The sequence below is a fragment of the Olea europaea genome, chromosome 11 (assembly GCF_002742605.1).
Source record: "Olea europaea var. sylvestris chromosome 11, O_europaea_v1, whole genome shotgun sequence".
In the NCBI taxonomy this organism is placed as follows: domain Eukaryota; kingdom Viridiplantae; phylum Streptophyta; class Magnoliopsida; order Lamiales; family Oleaceae; genus Olea; species Olea europaea.
In genome coordinates this window covers 97,574-116,546 of record NC_036247.1, presented here as the reverse complement: position 1 = coordinate 116,546, position 18,973 = coordinate 97,574, and the positions used below count along the sequence as shown (strand labels likewise).

The following is an 18,973-nucleotide window of genomic DNA, read 5'->3' as shown; positions in this document are numbered from 1 at the left end:
TAAAGGAAATTGCAGCATTGGTCCCTGAAAGTTTGAAAACAATTAAAAATATCCCGGGTTCTATTCGGCCTGGGCGTCGAAATTTTATTTTATTTTTTAATAAAAACATCCTCTTTCAACATCTTCATGCTTCCTTTATTTTTTCGGTCTTTTTTCGCATAAATACCTTCAAATCATCATTCAAAGTCGGGTTTTTGCCCACACAATAAAAATAACTAAATTAAGTAATAAATCGCTAATGAAACTCACAAATATCTAAGTTTAATTGCTCGAAATAGTGCAAAAACTTGAACTTATCAATTGTACTGTAGAACTTGAGGGTACTTCTTGCTCACCTCTAAGATATCCTCGCAAGTCAAGCCATAGTTCAAGAATACCCCAATATTTCCCTGCAAATTTTTGCAGCTGGTACGAGTAACAGTTCCCATTGCCATAGCCAATTCCCTTGTCCTATTCTCATAACCAAATCTTCACTAAGAAAACCAGCTTGCATGCTAGATTCTCCTCAAATGAAAGACTTAAGAACAAGGGTGCCTTGATCAAGAACGTAAATACGTCCTGTGAATTCAACGCAGACTGCATAAGAAAATCGATTTTGTGATGCAATTTCCTCTTCCTGCTCACACTAAACAAGTTTGGGTAAACAAGAATTATTCTAAAGATTTCTTGATAAACTTAAATCAGCATAAGAATTCAAGAACTCGACATGGTCTTTTAAGTGGTCAACACGGCTAATACGGTTGCAGTTGCTTTCTCATCTCTCCCACTTAACTCCAAGAGAAACTCGATTATTGGAGCCAATTATGCCTCCATATCATAATGCAAATTTGCAGGCAGCGAAGAATCAAACTAACACCACTAAAACGGTTCAAGAAATGAAGCATTCTTTCCATTTCTTCAGATGACTCAAATCACAAGGCCTTAGATAAATTAACAGTTTTAAGCACATGAACAAGCTTTTCTTGGGGAATCCCGTATTGAAATAGCAACTTTACTTTTCTATGAAGTCCCACGAGAAATCTAAGGTCAGATACATTAAAAAGTTGCCCGAGCTACACAGGCTCAAATTTCCCATTTAATCCAAAATCATAATCATTAACCAAAAAAATACAACGATGCCTTGATTTTTTGAGATGTTAATACATCAGGGCACTTTAGCTTGATGACCATTTGAACTTTTCGGAAAGCGGAAGGATGAAAGTGCTGTTCTAAAACGTTGGCTGAACAAATTGAACTTTTGGAAAGTTAAAGGATGAAATTGCTGTTCTTTAAAAGTTTGATCACCAAATTGAATGTTTTAAAAAGTTAAATGTTTAGGATTAAATATTTAGCATTTAGGGTTAGGGTTTGGGTTATTTAGGGTTTTAAGGAGGTTTAGGGTTTCGTTCAACTTTACAAAATTTCAATTTGATAATCCAACTATCTATGAAAAGCAATTTCATTCTTTAACTTTACAAGCAATTTAGACCTTCAACTTTAAGAAAAGTCAATTTGGTCATCCAACTTTTATATAAAAGCAATTTCACACTCGAACTTTCTCAAGAATTTAATTTGATCATCCACTTTTTCTACAAAAGCAATTTCATCCTTCAGCTTTCCAAAGAGTTCAATTTGGTCATCCAACTTTTTATAACAACAATTTCATCTTTTAAGTTTTCTAGAAAAGCAATTTCTTCCTTCAACTTTCTGAAAAGATCAATTTGGTCATCCGACTTTTATTTAACGACAATTTCATCCTTCAACTTTTTTAAGAGTTCAATTTGGTCATCCCAATGTTATTCATCCCACTATTATGTAACTGCAATGTCATCCTTGAACATTTTGAATAGTTCAGTTTGGTGATTTGACTTTTGTAGAACAGCAATTTCATCCTTAAACTTTCCGACAAGTTCGATTTGGTCACCAAACTTTTACTTAAAGGCAATTTCATCCTTCAACTTTCTTAAGAGTTCAATTTGGTCATTCCACTTTTTTGTAACAGCACTTTCATCATTCAACTTTCTTAAGAGTTCAATTTGATGATCCGACTTTTGTAGAACAGCAATTTCATCCTCAACTATCCGACAAGTTCATTTTGGTCATCCAACTATTGTTGAAAAGCAATTTCATCCTTCAGCTTTCTCAAGAGTACAATTTGGTCATCCAACTTTTCTAGAAAATGAATTTCTTCCTTCAACTTTTGGACAAGTTCAATTTGGTCATCCAATTTTTGTTAAAAAGCAATTTCATCCTTCAGCTTTCTCTAGAGTACAATTTGATCGTCCAACGTTTGTATTACGGCAATTTCATCCTTGAACTTTTTGAAAAGTTCAATTTGGTAATCCAACTTTTATAGAACACGAATTTATCCTTCAACTTTTCTACAAGTTCAGTTTGGTCATCCAACTATTGTTGAAAGGCAATTTCATCCTTCAGCTTTCTCTAGAGTACAATTTGGTCATCCAACGTTTATATTACGGCAATTTCATCCTTGAACTTTTTGAAAAGTTCAATTTGGTAATCAAACTTTTATGGAACACGAATTTCATCCTTCAACTATTACCTAAGAGCAATTTTATCCTCGAACTTTTCGAAAAGTTCAATTTGATCAACCGCCTTTTCTATAAAAGCAATTCCATCCTTCAACTTTTCCAAAAGTTTGATTTGGTCATCCAACTTTGTTATATATAGTAATTTCATCCTTCAGCTTTTTGAAAAGTTCAATTTGCATCCTTAATTTTCCACTTCGACAAAGCCGCAACATCTTTGGGAGTGAGATCACTACCATCAAGATGTCCCCACAACTCTTTTCCTTTCGCAAATAATTGGAATTGGAATTCCCAAGCCGAGTAATTTTTTCCATTGAAGTGGATAATAAATGAGTCTAACTTATCAAATGACATGATGAATAAAATATTCAACCAAATGAAGAACCCAAACCAAAAAAGAATAAACCATGTGCTGAAACTGAAATAAAATAAGTGACCCACAGAGAGTAATTAATGCATGCCCAACACGCAGAAGACAACAGACCAACACGTACCAACACGCAGAAGACGCAGAAGACAACCAAACCTAAAATATGCAGACGGGCGACCAAACCCACACGCCCAACACCCAAAACGGAGATCTCCCGGAGAGGCACCGACGATGACCGAATACACCGAACGAGGCGAGATTCACAGCGGGTAAGAGCTTAGAACCCTATCTTTGATACCATGACGAAAAAAATCCGCTTTACATTGTGTTGTGTATAGTATATATATTTACAGTTATTTGATCTAAAAGGAAACTAAATAAATTAAAGATACAATCCCTGAAAATTAGTAACAAATCATTCTCCCAAATATTCGCCGTTATATATGGTAACAAAATCGACCATCGAAATTGTAAATTGCCGGCGAACTCGTCTACCTCACCAAAAACGGAATCCCTAAAACTGTGAAACACAGTTCGACCACCGAAATCGCATAATGCCGGCGAACTCGTATCCCTCACCAAAAACGGAATCCTTAAAACTCTAAAATACACTTCTCTCACCGAAAATAGAAACCCAAAGCCCGATCTTCTCACTGCTCCGATCTATAGGTGTCGTCCGCCTACTGCCCAGCAGTACCCCTATGTACAGTAATCTATTTTGTGTGGACGCATTTGTGATTTTTGCCTTTTGTGAAAAGGATTTATGGGTTTTTGTTTTTGGTGTTTATTTGTGTTCGGTTTAAGAGTTGTATGATTATGGGTGTATGGTTTTTTGTGGATTGCAAGTGGTGAGGAAAATTGAAATTGATTGCAGGGTTAGTACCTCGAAAGTTTGTTTCCACACTTCCCCAGTCAAAGGAGAACCAGTATACAATTATTTCTTTCTTCATTTTAATATCTTTTATTTTATCAAGCAAAATGGACATGAGGACATGTATAGTATGATAATTATTTTGAGAATATTCAAATTGCAGTTTAGTAAAGCATGCTTTGATGTAATGATGCTTATAGTGAATGCTTGACGAACCTAAATTGGATAAATAGAGGGAGAGTGATTTTTTTTTTAATTGTATAGCATGATTTTGTTTAATGATTCAATGCACTCAATAAATTATATTGACTTTTATTGAGGCTTTATCCGTTTTAATAATCAAATAGGGATATGCACCGTATGCTATGTGATGTACTTGGGAATATAAGGACTTAACAAATATGCTATGAAGATTGGCTGTCAAACTGTGTAAATCACATCAGTTGCTTTTGAATTTTGTAAGAATTTTCATTGTATCTACTCCTAGTAAAGATGAAAATTTACACAATATTACTTGATGACATATGACCTGAATTCGAATCTTTTGCTGCTATAAAGTGATCATTGTTGCTAATATTGCTTAGTATTCAGAGAAGTTTGTAGTTGAATGGAAGTTTCACTTATTTAATACTCCTTAAATATGTTTGTAGCTTGATCATTTTCGGAAGTTATATGTTAGACTTTTCATTGTTCAAAGCTTAAACTTTATCTTGTTCTCATACAAGACAGACATTGCAATCACGTCCAATAGCATGTTCAAACTGTATGACTAGTTAATGAGTGATAAGGTAAAAGGTTAAATTGAAACTGAATCACTAGTGGAGCATTTAGAGGGGATTAAATCTAACATTTGGTGTAGTCTCTTTTCTTTTACTGCATCTTGTTTGGCCTCGGATTGCTTCATGTAGTTTCATCTTTGTACTTATCTTTCAAATTAGCTTTGACAATAGATATGGTGTTCAACGTGTTCCAAACAAAGGGTTTCATGAAATATTAGAAAGAAAATAATAATTATTTTTCACATTTAAAATTTTTGATTTCATGATTGTGAGTTGTGACGATGGAATTCTCAAAGTGTTGAATTGTGTCATTTCAAAATTTTTGTTGAAGTCCTACTTGTTAGGTAAGCAAGGACTTGTGCTTGCTTATTTATTAACATATAGGAAATGTTTGAAATACTGTCGGCTTATATGATTGCATTGTAAGAATGTACGTTTGTGGGGTTATATTGACTTTTGCTAGCATTTAATCATATAATCAATTGCAGAGGCGCACATACTGATTATGTTGAAAATTTTCATTGTGAGATGATTGAAATGTTTTCTTATTATCAATTTTACTGTTATGTTTTAAGTTAACAAGTTGACAATTGATTTTGTAATACTGTTATAAATTTTGCATGTATGATACAAATTTTTTGGAGAGGGTCTAATTTGTGGAGTTCGCCTTATGCCCCTAAAATCACAGGACCTACACTGCTCTCTCTCACTACATTGACCGCCGACTAAATCCTCTCCATGACGGAAATATCTCCTACTTCCAGCCAGCGATGATATTGGAAGCGTTGGAGGAATCGACCACTGCCTTTTGGATCTCATCTTCTGTGCAATTGCAAAACACTGTACAAAAGGTATTCCATTTTTTGAATTTATCTTTGGTATTAATTTTGCAAGGAATGCAGCGCTTATTTAGCCCCTGTTTGAGCCCCATTTTTACCTCATTAAAATGAAAAATATGACCGTTATCCATCACATCAAGCCACCATTTTTGAATTTCTATCTCTGGTGTGGGGTCCATAACGGCTCTATTTCTCATTCTCATTATAATGTGGCTCAAACGAGCTCTTATTCTTGTTGAATCATTGGGTTTATTTATTTAAATTTTTGAAGGTGTTATATTAATGTAAACGTCAAATTTTACTATTTGTTAACATGAATTAGGTTTTTTATTTAATTTTCTTCAATCTCAGATTCCAGTTTTGAGTCGTGTGTGTTGGTTGTTTAGTAGTAGCATTTGATATTCGTTTTGCATGAAGGAGAAATATTTTTCGTGGAAATTATTTACATGATATACGGTATCTCGCATTGGGTTGTTGGTTGATGTAATGAAAATATTTTGTTGTGGACAGTGGGTGGTTGGCAATGGCAGTAGGTGAGAAATGTGGAAATTGAGACCGTGCGAGTAATTTTGGGTTTGATACAAAGTATTTTCGGTTGAAAATGTTGTTAGTTAGGACAATGTTTGTGGACATGGACAGGCAGACATATGTTTTTTCAAATTGTTTAAATTTATAGAGTACATGTTTAGTTTCCTAATTTTATTTCGAACCCATCATTTTGTGCTTAGGTTGTTAATACTCTTCAACGGTGTTCACATATTAGTTTTTTTTAGAAGTTTGTAATTGATTATTAGATGAATTATGCTTATGATGTGAACCCGTTTGCAATATGTACTTTAGAACCCATATGCTACATTTGCAACACGACAGTATAATGAGACATCCTATAGAAAGGGACTTAGAGGATGTTTGTTTTCACTTGTAATTGTTTTTCGACTGTGATGACTAGATTTTCGTTGTTACGTACCAAGTTTGCGTGTTGGGACACCATGCATACGTATCACATGTGTCTATTGAAAATTGTCGTTCCTGACATTTGGCTGCTGTAATTCTCAACAGTTGGGTGAATTTCAACAAATGAATCGTCGTTCCCAATAGTTAGCTGCAGGCATTCTCGACAGATGACAGATAGCACTGTCCTGCCAGACGAGTGCAGTCATCTGTCGACACAGGTTTCGATGACAGTGTCTCGACACATAACTGTGGTCACTAACGACATTGCACGTGCGTTTCAAAATAACATGTATGTCGAACATTCATATCTCATTGCCGTACGTATTTTCGCACATTCAAAATATCTTTAGTAACTTTTTTTTGAGTTCAACATTGCATGCACAATTCGACATAACATGTGTGACACCGTTTGGGTAGATGATCTGTTCTTATACGTTTCTCGTATTACTTGTTCCGATTGATGTGGTTGTATGCTCTTCCAAAGTACGCATGCTCTTTGAAATATTCATTTGGTGTTGATTTATGGTCTGACCATTATCGTTTCATCTGCGGAACAGATGGAATTTCAATTTTGGGTGCCGAAAAATGTATGGCTGCCCGTGCGCATCTCGCAATGGAGCAACCTGGAGTACATTAAAATGGTGATGGATCACTTGGATGACTGACTACGAGCTGACTTTCGCAACTCCTGCCTTGGGTTTCTTGCTGACGTTCTAGAGTTCCAATTTTTCGCTCAACTAATCCAGGCACTTGTGTGCAGAGGGATCCATTGCGATAAGTCCCACGAGTTGTGGTTCAACGTGCAGGGCCACCTTACCCAGTTTGGACTGCAGGAGTATGCTATCATCACTGGACTACATGCTGGCTCGTTTCTGGAGGGCGATCAGTACAAAAAAGCATTGGAGAAGAGGAGACTCAAGGAAAAGTATTTCAAATCGCTGGAGAAGATTTCATGTGCCCAATTGGAGAAGATCTTTGTTCGCGTGTCGACACCCCGGGCAGATAGATACAAGCTCGAGCTTGCTCTGATTGTGGAAGGAGTTATCACTGCTCCGGACAATAATGTTGGCATTGATGAGGATACGCTTTCTCTTGTCGACAATTTGGAGCTTTTTTCCTACCCCTGGGCCAAAGTGGGGTACAGCCGTTTGTTGAAGGGACTCCGTGGTACCTGGGCACGTAAAATGAGTGATGCAAAGATGAAGAATGAGAACGACGTCTGCTATACAATTCACGAATTTCCGATCACCATGTAGGTAAGAACAACATTAAGTTTATGTTTTTTGTTTGTAAGTATTTCAACAGTTATCTACATTCTTTGGATGGCTACTTATGCGACAATTTTTTTTTCGTCCGGACAGATTTGGATATATGAGGCCGTGCCCGAACTGGACGAACGCTTCGGTCAGCAGGTGGGTGAACAATCGCCTCGGCTTCTGTGCTGGACCTCTACCAAACAACCGCAGCAGCGTATGTACGATGCGTTCTTCAGGGACGTACAGGTCATGGATATTTTTCATTTGCCTTTCAATTATTTTATTTTTTAGGGAATAGTATGCAATATATTTTAACTACCCGTTCTTCCCTGTTTCTACAGCTGCACATGCACGCCACACTACGTCCCACGGAGGCCGAGCGTGATCTCCCATGCATCGCTAGTTTGGTGCCGTTCCCCGACCGTCCGATGCAATTTTTGGACGACCTCGCTAGGAGTGTTGTCGAGCCACAGTTCCATGAGGCTGCACCGGCCAGTGGGGGACATGACAGTAGCGCTGCGGGTGACGGTCATGACGACGAGTTCGATGTAGGGGCCGAGGACGATGAGATATCCTCGAGTGATGATCGTCAGACACGGGAGGGCAACGGCGACGATGGGTCTAAGGTTAACGATAGCGAAGACAGCAGTCGCGACACCTCCAACGAGACCGGTGCTGGTGACACTGAGGACGACGAGGATGCCTTGGGACGGTAGTCAGGTGTATTACCCACTCCAATGGTTACCCGTCCACATCTGGGCTGCAGGGTACGCGTGGTGGACCGACTGTGACATGAGGACGTGGAGGGCATGTTGTTGGACCAGCACATCCTCATCTAGATGAGGTTGCGGACCGTGAAGCTTGAAATCATTCAGCACATGAACGAGGAGTTTGCCAGACTGAGGGACTTCATATCTACCTTGGTGCCCCCGTTCGATGGCACCTCCACTTCCGCTATAGCTCCTGTCGTGAATGAGTCAAACATTTGGGATGACTCCCACGAAGGTATGAGTTTATGTTACTGCAACTTTCACTTACAACATGTCTGCAGAGATGTGTAATTTTTCCCATGCGTTCGTTTACAAATGTATTTTTTTAATTGCCAAATTACTTAGATGTTGATGGAGGAGACATGGACCTGTGCCCAGATGACGGTGGTCATCCTTCGCCTACCGAGAACTTGAAGATGAATGGTATGTCGGTTAGTTATGTGTAACACATATTTGTATTTGATGTCATCTCATCTAATGATATGCAACTGTATTCAATTTTACTCATTCAGTAATTTTTTTTGTTTTCCAACTAGATGGAGAAGGCAGCGACGAACGGAGCCCACATGACAACGACCATGCAGAGGAGGCTGAAATGCAGGAGGTGAACGGTACGTGCATAATTTTTGTATTTTATGTCATCTCATCTCATGATATGCAAATGTATTCATTTTCACTCCTTGAATAATTTTTTCTTTGTTTCCAAGTAGCCGAGAAAGGCAGCGACAAACGGAGTCCACACGACGACAACCATGCAGACGAGGGTGAAATGCAGGAGGTAAACGGTATGTGCGTAATTTTTTTCAACTTCTGTCATCTCATCTCGTGATATGCATATGTATTCAATTTCACTCATTCATCAATTTTTTTTGTCTTCCAACTAGATGGGGAAGGCGGAGACAAACGGAGCCCACAGGACGACGACCGTGCAGAAGAGGGTGAAATGCAGGAGGTGAACGGTACATGCGTAATTTTTTTCAACTTCTGTGATTTGGGTTCTATTACCAATCACCTCCCCCATTATGCAAATTATAATCCATATCTTGTGTTTGTCCATTTCACCAAATTTGCTTTCAACTAGACCCAAGAGAGACCGTCCCCACGCTCCCCAGCGACGACAACGAGGAAGGCCCATCGGCCCATGACATCACGGAGGTGAACGGTACGTGCCTATTTTAAACGGGTCCATCTTATTCCACGACTATGTGGCCTCCTTCACATATAACTGTTTCACTAAAATTTTGAAATTTTTTATATAGGCGCTGCCACAGAGTTTTCGACACAGGTGACCGTACCAGAAAGGAAGGCAATGTAGGCAGCACAAACAGGCAACGATTGACTCATGTTCGACGTCCTGCACCACCTACCCGGACTCCATACACAAGGGGAAGGGCAAAGAGAGTAAAGAAATAAGTGAGTTCAAGTAGTCCGATAAGGTGTGTTGTAGTAGTAGATACGTTGTTCGTAACAAGGACATGCTTTTAATTTGGTTAGTTTTATGGACGGATACGTTTGCTCAGCCATATGCTACACATTAAACTATTTTATATAGAGTACATATCGTTTTGCGATAATAAATATTTAATGCAAGCATGGGATGGTATTGCCAGTCAATTTTGTGTGTATACGTTGACAAAATAATGCATGTATTGTTGATGAAATGTAAAAGGGTAGATCAACATCAAAACTAAAATGAATATATCATCATTCTTATACATCCAGTCATATGATTTTTCAAGACGAACTGACGGGTTTTCCTGTCAGAGTCTTTACAAAAATCTGCATGCCTCCCCTCAACCTCAGTACCAAGTGCAGAGTTGACTCCTTCTGAATATTATAGTCTGCCAATGTTCAGCAGTCCTCAAGCTGTTTGCCAGCGAAGATTAGCCTCTCCTGGTCTAGTGGGATTCTCTCCATGTCCTGAATTGTGGCTTTAACATTATCAATGGTGTCGGAGTTGTCACCTTCACGGGTTATTGTCTTCCCAGTAGGGGTTTTGACAAAAAATTGCCTACCACCACGAAGCCTCAAGTGGAGTGTGGACTCCTTCTGAATGTTATAGTCGGCCAAATTACGGCCATCCTCGAGCTGTTTACCAGCGAAAATGAGCCTTTGTTGGTCTGGTAGGATGTCTTCCTTGTCTTGTATCTTGACTTGAACATTATATTTATGGCATGTATTGTTTATGATATGTGAAAGGGTTGTTCATTTTTTGGGATTACATAGCATGCCCGTTTCCTATTCCATGAGTGAGTAAATTTTTTGGTTTGTGCGTTAGTTGGATAGATAGTTACGGACATTCTGTGCTGTGTCATTGTACTTTAGCACACACGTGATGCAGGTAGGCAGCAGGTTCATTCGGAGGGTTGCTTTTTGAGTTGATCATGTGCGTTGATCGAGGTGTGATGAGGAATTTTTGCAGAATGATAAAGAGTACAGACAAAATGAAGGCTGAGGCTAAATTAAGAGGTGTAGTGATTTTCACCAAAAATCAGCCTAATGGACCCACACTTGGGTTCATGCCTGAAGGTGCAACTGTGGAGACTATTACTCCTATCCCATATGATGTGGTTAATTATGTCAAGGGGGTTATTAGATTACTTTAATTCCATATTGAGATATGGTTAAGTGGAACGGACATTGAGACTAGACATTTCTTTGTACTGTAATTAAATTGATGTTCATGCTACTTGGTGAAGTAGTAGTATATTGTACTTTAATTTCGTTGGAGCTGAAGCTGTTATAGCTGTACAAATGATTCATGATATCTAATGATTTTGTGTGTAATGGAGCGTGTATTTTAAAATTTTCATTACCGTAGTATGAATAATTCGTTGTTATCTTTGCTACGTTGGCCCCAACATTACAACCGGTGTATGTTTATTTCAACATGCATTTTAGTATAAATTAGCTTGTTCGTACAAATTATAATTTATTTGAACAATGACTTTTTGTGTCACCCAATGTTCATCTTCATTGGCAGGGACATTAATTTTATCAAATTTGAATGCAATTCATATGATTTAGAATTTAAAAATTGTATTCAATTATGACTAAGGACTACAAAAATTTAGTAAAGTAATTTAACTTCCAGATTGATTGCCAATCCAGCTGCAGGAGTGTTCTCATTGTAGGTCTTGCACATGGGTACAATTTACTCATAATTCTCCCCATTTATGGAGAGAGCCTAGGGGCGAATGTACACTTATACCCTAAACCATCACACCAATGGTCAATCAAGTGTTAAGTAGAAATGAAATGGTGGTTGGTTGCTAAATTTCTTTAAATGTCCTCAAATATCTCCAGTATATAGCATGGCTTATACTTTCGAAGTGGGATACATGAGATTTTTTGTGAGGCATCTTGTAGCAGGAATGTATCACAATATTTCAAGCATGTTTCTTCATATCAAAACAATGGCATCGTCCACGGGAAGCAATTCACCACTGCCAGTTGAAGAGCCTTTGCCAACACCCGGTTCAACCCCGCTATGTTCCATCGTAATTTCTTCGGACGATTAGGAAGTGAGTTCGAATGGTGATAGGAGAGCCATCACTATCGTTCCCTTTCTGAACCTGGACGAAGTTGTAAGTGATGTAGGTAAGTCTCCAAGAAATGTACTTGAATGGGTCGTCCCATTTATAGATGTAGACGAAGTTGAAAGTCACGAGGATGAAGGGTAGGGTTGCGTTCCATCGTCTGAGGTAATTGTCATCAGCTAGGATGATTCGGATGATGACGGTGGGGAAGAAGGTTCAAGTGTTAGCTCCGAGTGAAGAGTCCGACTTTGTTGCGTGTGTGGGTTTCTACGTATGTATGTATAGTATTTTTTTGTAAGGGATGGATTTTGTTACGTATGTACCAATTCTGTAGCATGTAGGAAACTCCCGTTGGCATGTTATATGTATTTTGTATTTTGTTAAGCGGATCGTCGGACAACTATCGAGAATGGCAGACACCATCTGTCGGGAATAACAGATGAACTATCGGGGTTTACTGGTAAATTTTCTGTGTCTGTAGTATGCATATGAATTATAATATGTATTTTGGGTGAACGAACACAGCCTCATGTGTACAGCCAACGTACTTTGTAAACAATACGGACAGTGTTATACGCTAAAAATGATGTGTTCGTAATATGCATATGAAAGGAAACATGTATTTTGGTTGAACGTTTTCTATTCCATACATTCAATTTACATATGTCAACAATGGCAACAATGTTATGCACAACAAAATTGTATTTTTGGTTCGAGGGTGTTATACAGTACGTTGTGCCTATTTGCGTACTGTAATTGTGAACATAAGAAAGAATATTGTTTATGCGTAAGAGAATGAAAACAGTAATGCAATATTTACATTGTCATATACAAACGACATCGAGGGAATACTTAACTTACAATTTCAACCGCTCACGTATAAATTGCTGCTTACATCGGACATGGTACAGTGTGGTTCGAACATGTGGTCCAGTTATAACTAAATCCACCGCAGCGAGTGCATTTCCTGAGCCGTGTGCTACACTCGAATTGCAGATGTTGGCTCTGTAATGAATCTAGACATTATGCAAACGAATGTACCTGCATAAAAAAAAAAAAAAATCTCCAAAAAAAAAGTGGGCCCTTCCCTTATTGTGAGGGTCGGTCAAGGTGTTAGTCACCCATTCTTTTGGCACTGCAGCATTTTTGTTATTATATTCATTGAGAACAAAGTTGCTTTAAAGCCGGAAATCAATAGTTATGTGGCAAAATCCATGTGGCAACAAACAGACCACCAGCAGATTTCCCTGGGTCCCAATTCAGATTTTCAATCTACAAAAACAAATCACCAATCCCACTCCATTACACATCATTATGCAGACTATCCATCGCGATTGCAGCCTGTGCTTCGACAGCTCTAGTTATACTTCCCCAGCTTTTCACCTCCACCTCTAATTGCCCAACTTTTCCACTTCATCGCCGGCGGTCTATCAAGACTGACGGTGGTAGAATTTATGCTTCAGTATCAGTTGAAACCTCTTTGCCTACTAGGCCGGATGATCTCGTCGCATCCATCATTTCCAAGGTACCATTTTTACTTAAGATTTCAATTGTTAGGACAATTCCGTTGTAAATTCTATTCGCGGACCCAATGAATTATATTCTTCACGAGAAACGTGAGTTCCATGAGTGATGTTTAGGTCTTCCAAGGCATGCCTACTTTTGTATTGCGGTTACAAGAACTTTCCACTACTCACCTTTAAATAGTTATAGTTGATCTTTCTTAATTGGTACGGTGGACTTCTGGTTCTCTATAGGTCAGGACGAAATATATACCAACAATGGCAAAAAAATAATAATAAATAAATAAAAGAGAGAGAGAGAGAGAGAGAGAACCAAGAATACAAGAGGAGAAAAGGATACTGCTGAGCCATTAGCCCATAAAAAGCTAGTGAAAAGTAGTGGAATGGACCCGTTAGTAAGCACAGCCATGAGGACAGGCAAATCCGTTAATGTGTCCTGCATAGACAATGATGACACTCAAGAATACCAAAGAACCATATTTGTGAGAACGTTCAAGACATGGTCTCAAGAATGAGAACAATCTCCTTCAACTACGAAGTTGACTAAACTAAACTGATTTGTGTTGACATTTTATTTAAAATGATTTCTGTTGCCAGGTAATTTAAGTAATGAAACCCATGATGGTTGACTAATTACTTATCTACAGTGAATTCAAAAAAAGAAAAAGAAAATCACATAAACACTGATGTTTTTCTTCTTTGAGTTAGTATATAAAAATTACAAGACTTGCATTTGCTATCTCATGCTAATAAGATCGAATGATATTTTCATTACCATAGTGCTCTAATTTGATAAGGCATTATGACAGTTTTAAGGTATCTGAACCTTCATGTACTACATAGTTTAGTACTTATGTTAAATTTCATATGTATTGTTTGCAAATTGCAATATGTGCTTTAGATCTCAAAGTTTCTACCTTTACGACATTTGTTATGTACTGATCGTTCTTTATTTACCAGTTTGTGTTTACAAGTCATTTTCTGCATTGTAGACATGATAATTCATCCTTTCAACTGCATTGTTTCTGTCATTTCCATCTAGTAAAGTTTATATTGTTTTTATCTTTGTGAGTGATGCTTTCTTAGAATTTCAAATGTAAAGAAGACTGAGATTGATCACTTAATTAGGTCATGCAAACAGATCGAGGAGTTCTGCTGACGAGAGATGAGCACCAAAAGGTAGCTGCAGTGGCTACTGAATTGCAAAAGTTTTGTGTTGATGAGCTTGTAAAATACCTACTTATATTTGGAGGTAAAAAAATCCCATTCTCAGTAATTATAATCAGTTATTGATTTTGAATCCTGCTTCCAATTCGAAATTATCGAATAATACAGACTTGGGGTAACATTTGAAAAGTTGAAAGTTATTCACAGAAGAGAAGTTGACAATTGCCCATTCAATTTGTTTGCTGTCATAAACTGAATTCTTATAATTGATTTTTCTGCAAAACATTTTATTCACATAATGACTTGTACTATGCGATCTTCTTAGAGAGAGAAACTTCTTTGGTTTGAATGGCATTGATGCATATAATATGGCTGTTGGTTGGGTTGCTGCAGACTAGATTGTGCAATAATTAAGAGTTGCTCGAGTTTCAGGTTAAGCTATTACTCAGTTGTCTCAATAAAAACCAATCATTCTCTTTCTGATATCTGATCGGTTATTTTATTTAACTTTCCACAAATAAGATAAGGTGGCTGCACTGACCACTTTGAAGTTTCATACATGAGGAAATTGTAGAGACATTGAATATAAATATACGTTAGCTTTTGGCTATGTGATTTTGAACATGGATTTACTGCAACTTCACCGAAATTCTATAGACACTGAATTGCTTCTAAAACTTTGTGTAGTCAATGACAAATGCCTGTTTCAATGATGAATGAGAAAATCATCCTAATAATTTTTTTAAATTATTCCACAACAAAAGAGAACTTTAGTTTCGGAAATGAAGTGCTCGCTGACGTCGAATGTTTGTCGTCTCTGCAGAGTGGGATGTGCTATATTGTTCGAACCCTACATCACTTGGTGGTGGCTATCGGAGTTCAATCGGACGCCAATTTCTCAAAACCAATGATATGATTCAGGTTGTTGAAGCCCCTGATACAGTGAGAAACAGAGTATCTTTCTCAGTCCTAGGGCTCCTAGAAGGAGAAGTTTCATTGAAGGGTAAATCCGAACGACGAATTTTTTCTTTGATTTTCCTTTTTATTTATAATCCAAGTATTGAGGGAATTCTTTCTTTCTATGGATACCTATCGACCAATACATCAAGATTCTATATAGCTACTTTTGCTAAAACTCATATAGCCCTTGTTTGGGCTTCATTTTCCCAAAATATATTTTTTTTTCTTTCTTATTCTTTCTTATTTTCAACTACAGACTCTTCAATAAAATAATATTACACGTAAATTCAAAAAAATTTATTATTTTTGAGCCTCACATTCTCCAAAATATTTCTATTCAAAATGCATTTTGGATATAGCATCTTGAAAACTTACTCCATGCGTGAAGCATCAAGTAAGGAGAGATGGAAATTTAGACTAACCTAGTTCAGCTGCAAGATTTATCTATCTCAGGGCAATTACCATATTATAACCATAAGTTTCAATGGCCTCATAGCTATGTTGCCCAAGAATCTAGTGTGCACTCAAGCCTCAATTGTATATTAAGTTCACACAATGGCATTCCTATGTCCATCAGCCTGATGGTAAAGTAAACACTACTTGCATTAATTAGCACGTAGTTGAAGCCGTAAATTGAAGTTGGCCTTGTTGGATATTGGTTAAATAAATTGAGAATTGAAAATCGATTAAAGTTCGTATCGAATTCGGCCAAATACTCAAAAGCTCGACTCAATCCGTTTAGGCAAAATTGTTTGCCACTTCGCCGCTTCGGGGCGCACAAACGGGGATCGACCTGCCCGGTCAGGTCGCGAGGGTTTGCTAAAACTCATATAGCCCATGTTTGGGCTTCATTTTCCCAAAATATATATTTTTTTTCTTTCTTATTCTTTCTTATTTTCAACTACAGACTCTTCAATAAAATAATATTATACGTAAATTCAAAAAAATTTATTATTTTTGAGCCTCACATTCTCCAAAATATTACTATTCAGAATGCATTTTGGATATAGCATCTTGAAAACTTACTCCATGCGTGAAGCATCAAGTAAGGAGAGATGGAAATTTAGACTAACCTAGTTCAGCTGCAAGATTTATCTATCTCAGGGCAATTACCATATTATAACCATAAGTTTCAATGGCCTCATAACTATGTTGCCCAAGAATCTAGTGTGCACTCAAGCCTCAATTGTATATTAAGTTCACACAATGGCATTCCTATGTCCATCAGCCTGATGGTATGGTAAACACTGCCTGATGGTAAACACTGCCTGCATTAACTAGTACGTAGTTGAGGCCGTAAATTGACGCTGGCCTTCCATGGATAAGCTTAGGCCACTGATTAAGTGTGGCTATTTGTTTTCTCTGGTACAAAGTTATTGTCTATTCCTCCATTCCTTGGTCTTGCTTCTGGTATCGTTCAATTAATTTACATTCTATTAGCAACCCACATGAAGAAATTTCGTTTCCTGGGGCACTTGGTTTGTGGCATATATATCTAGACTGCCGTTGGTGGAACACTGAATTTTGTATTGCCACTATATATCATTTGTTAATTGAGCTCCCCTTGCAATAATAATTTTTAGTTATTCTATTATTGGTCAAGTTTAATCAAATTTTCATATGAAAACATTTATCATAAAGAAAAATTCCCATCATCGGAGAAAAATTCCTAAAGAATTACGTATCAATTGAAAGATCATAACCTACTTAAGTAATCACATCTATGGATCAAGGTATACTTCCGTTTCTAATCTTCTCTTTGATTCCAACATGGAGGATTTATGTACATTTGTGGAAGGGTTTGATAAAAGTTTTAGTAGAAAACTTAATCCTTTTCAACTCCTACATCAATCACGTTCACAGAATGCTTCTTTTTGCTTTTCATCGAGAACTTTGCTGCAGACACACTCAGTAGCTTGTTATGGACATTCCTTCACCTAAAATATTTTCTTTGCTTTATACCTATGTTTACCAAGAAATGCAGGAAAAGACAACAGCTTTCTGACTTCACCACCCATTTCCTCAATCAAGTAATCCATCTTTTCCTCCAAAGAATCATGGTTGTACTGTAGAACTTGAGGGTACTTCTTGCTCACCTCTAAGATATCCTCACAAGTCAAGCCATAGTTCAAGAATACCCCAATATTCCAATGCAAGTTTTTGCAGCTGGTACGAGTAACAACTCCCATTGCCATAGCCAGTTCCCTTGTCCTATTTTCATAACCAAATCTTCACTAAGAAAACCAGCTTGCGTGCTAGATTCTCCTCAAATGAAAGACCTAAGATAAAGGGTGCCTTGATCAGGAATGTAAATACGTCCTGCGAATTCAACCCAGACTGCATAAGAAAATCGATTCTGGGATGCAATTTGCTCTTCTTGCTCACACTAAACAAGTTTGGGTAAACAAGAATTATTCTAAAGATCTCTTGATAAACTTAAATCAGCATAAGAATTCAAGAACTCGACATGGTCTTTTAAGTGGTCAACACGGCTAATACGGTTGCAGTGGCTTTCTCATCTCTCCCACTAACTCCAAGAGAAGCTCGATTATTGGAGCCAATTATGCATCCATATCATAATGCAAATTTGCAGGCAGGCGAAGAATCAAACTAACACCACTAAAACGGTTCAAGAAATGAAGCATTCTTTCCATTTCTTCAGATGACTCAAAGCACAAGGCCTTAGTCAAATTAACAATTTTAAGGACATGAACAAGCTTTTCTTGGGGAATCCCGTATTGAAATAGCAACTTCACTTTTCTCTGAAGTCCTACGAGAAATCTAGGGTCAAATACATTAAAAAGTCACCCGAGCTACACGGGCTCAAATCTCCCATTTAATCCTAAATCATCATCATTAACCAAAAAATACAACAATGCCTTGATTTCTTGAGATGTTAATACATCAGGGCACTTTACAGTCAATCGAGAAAGACCACCGACTCCAACAGATTGTAAGGAATGAATTCTCTTACGAATGGATTCAATAGGCATGAACTTGAAAGTAGCATGGGTATCCAATAATGCTTCAGTGTCTTTCTCATTGAACCCAATTTCTTGAAATAGTGAAAACAGCATCGCACCTTAAGAAAACAAAACTTGAGAAATAAATTAGATCAAACAGATTTGTTAATGGTATAATCCAACATTTCTTAATCGAGAAGAAAATGGTGTGGGCTTAGTGGGCTAACAAGTTTGACCTTTTAAAAAGAACCAAGTTGAAATTCAAGATCAATAAAATTTCATATCGAAATTAAAAATCAATGTGGCTTGGAACAATTATGGTAATTCCAACACTCAATACATTAGCCTCTAACTGTTTGAAAATTTGACAGTAAGAGAAAGTGAGGAAAGAAAAAAAAAACTAAGAAACTTGTACTTACTCGAGTGAGTGAAAATGGTGGGTTGGTTGTCATTG

At 37.5% G+C, this 18,973-nt stretch overlaps 1 protein-coding gene, 1 long non-coding RNA gene and 1 pseudogene across 3 annotated transcripts; 1 reads left to right on the top strand and 2 right to left on the bottom strand.

The window, feature by feature from the left end:
• Nucleotides 1-296: 296 nt before the first annotated feature.
• Nucleotides 297-2,842, bottom strand: LOC111402840 (annotated as a pseudogene).
• A 6,072-nt stretch (nt 2,843-8,914) lies between these two features.
• Nucleotides 8,915-10,245, top strand: LOC111404828. Of its 2 annotated transcripts, none has more exons than XR_002704691.1 (3): nt 8,915-8,978; nt 9,449-9,529; nt 9,627-10,245. It is a non-coding gene; the product is annotated as an uncharacterized LOC111404828 (long non-coding RNA). The 2 variants fall into 2 exon arrangements; XR_002704692.1 differs by lacking the exon at nt 8,915-8,978 and adding an exon at nt 9,286-9,326.
• A 6,458-nt stretch (nt 10,246-16,703) lies between these two features.
• Nucleotides 16,704-18,633, bottom strand: LOC111402839 (transcription termination factor MTERF8, chloroplastic-like). The gene is made up of 5 exons (XM_023031143.1): nt 18,428-18,633; nt 18,172-18,337; nt 17,836-17,942; nt 17,519-17,767; nt 16,704-16,824 (listed from the first exon to the last, which is right to left on the bottom strand). Exons 1-5 carry the CDS (start codon nt 18,631-18,633, stop codon nt 16,704-16,706), a joined length of 849 nt encoding a protein of 282 aa, XP_022886911.1.
• Nucleotides 18,634-18,973: the final 340 nt, after the last annotated feature.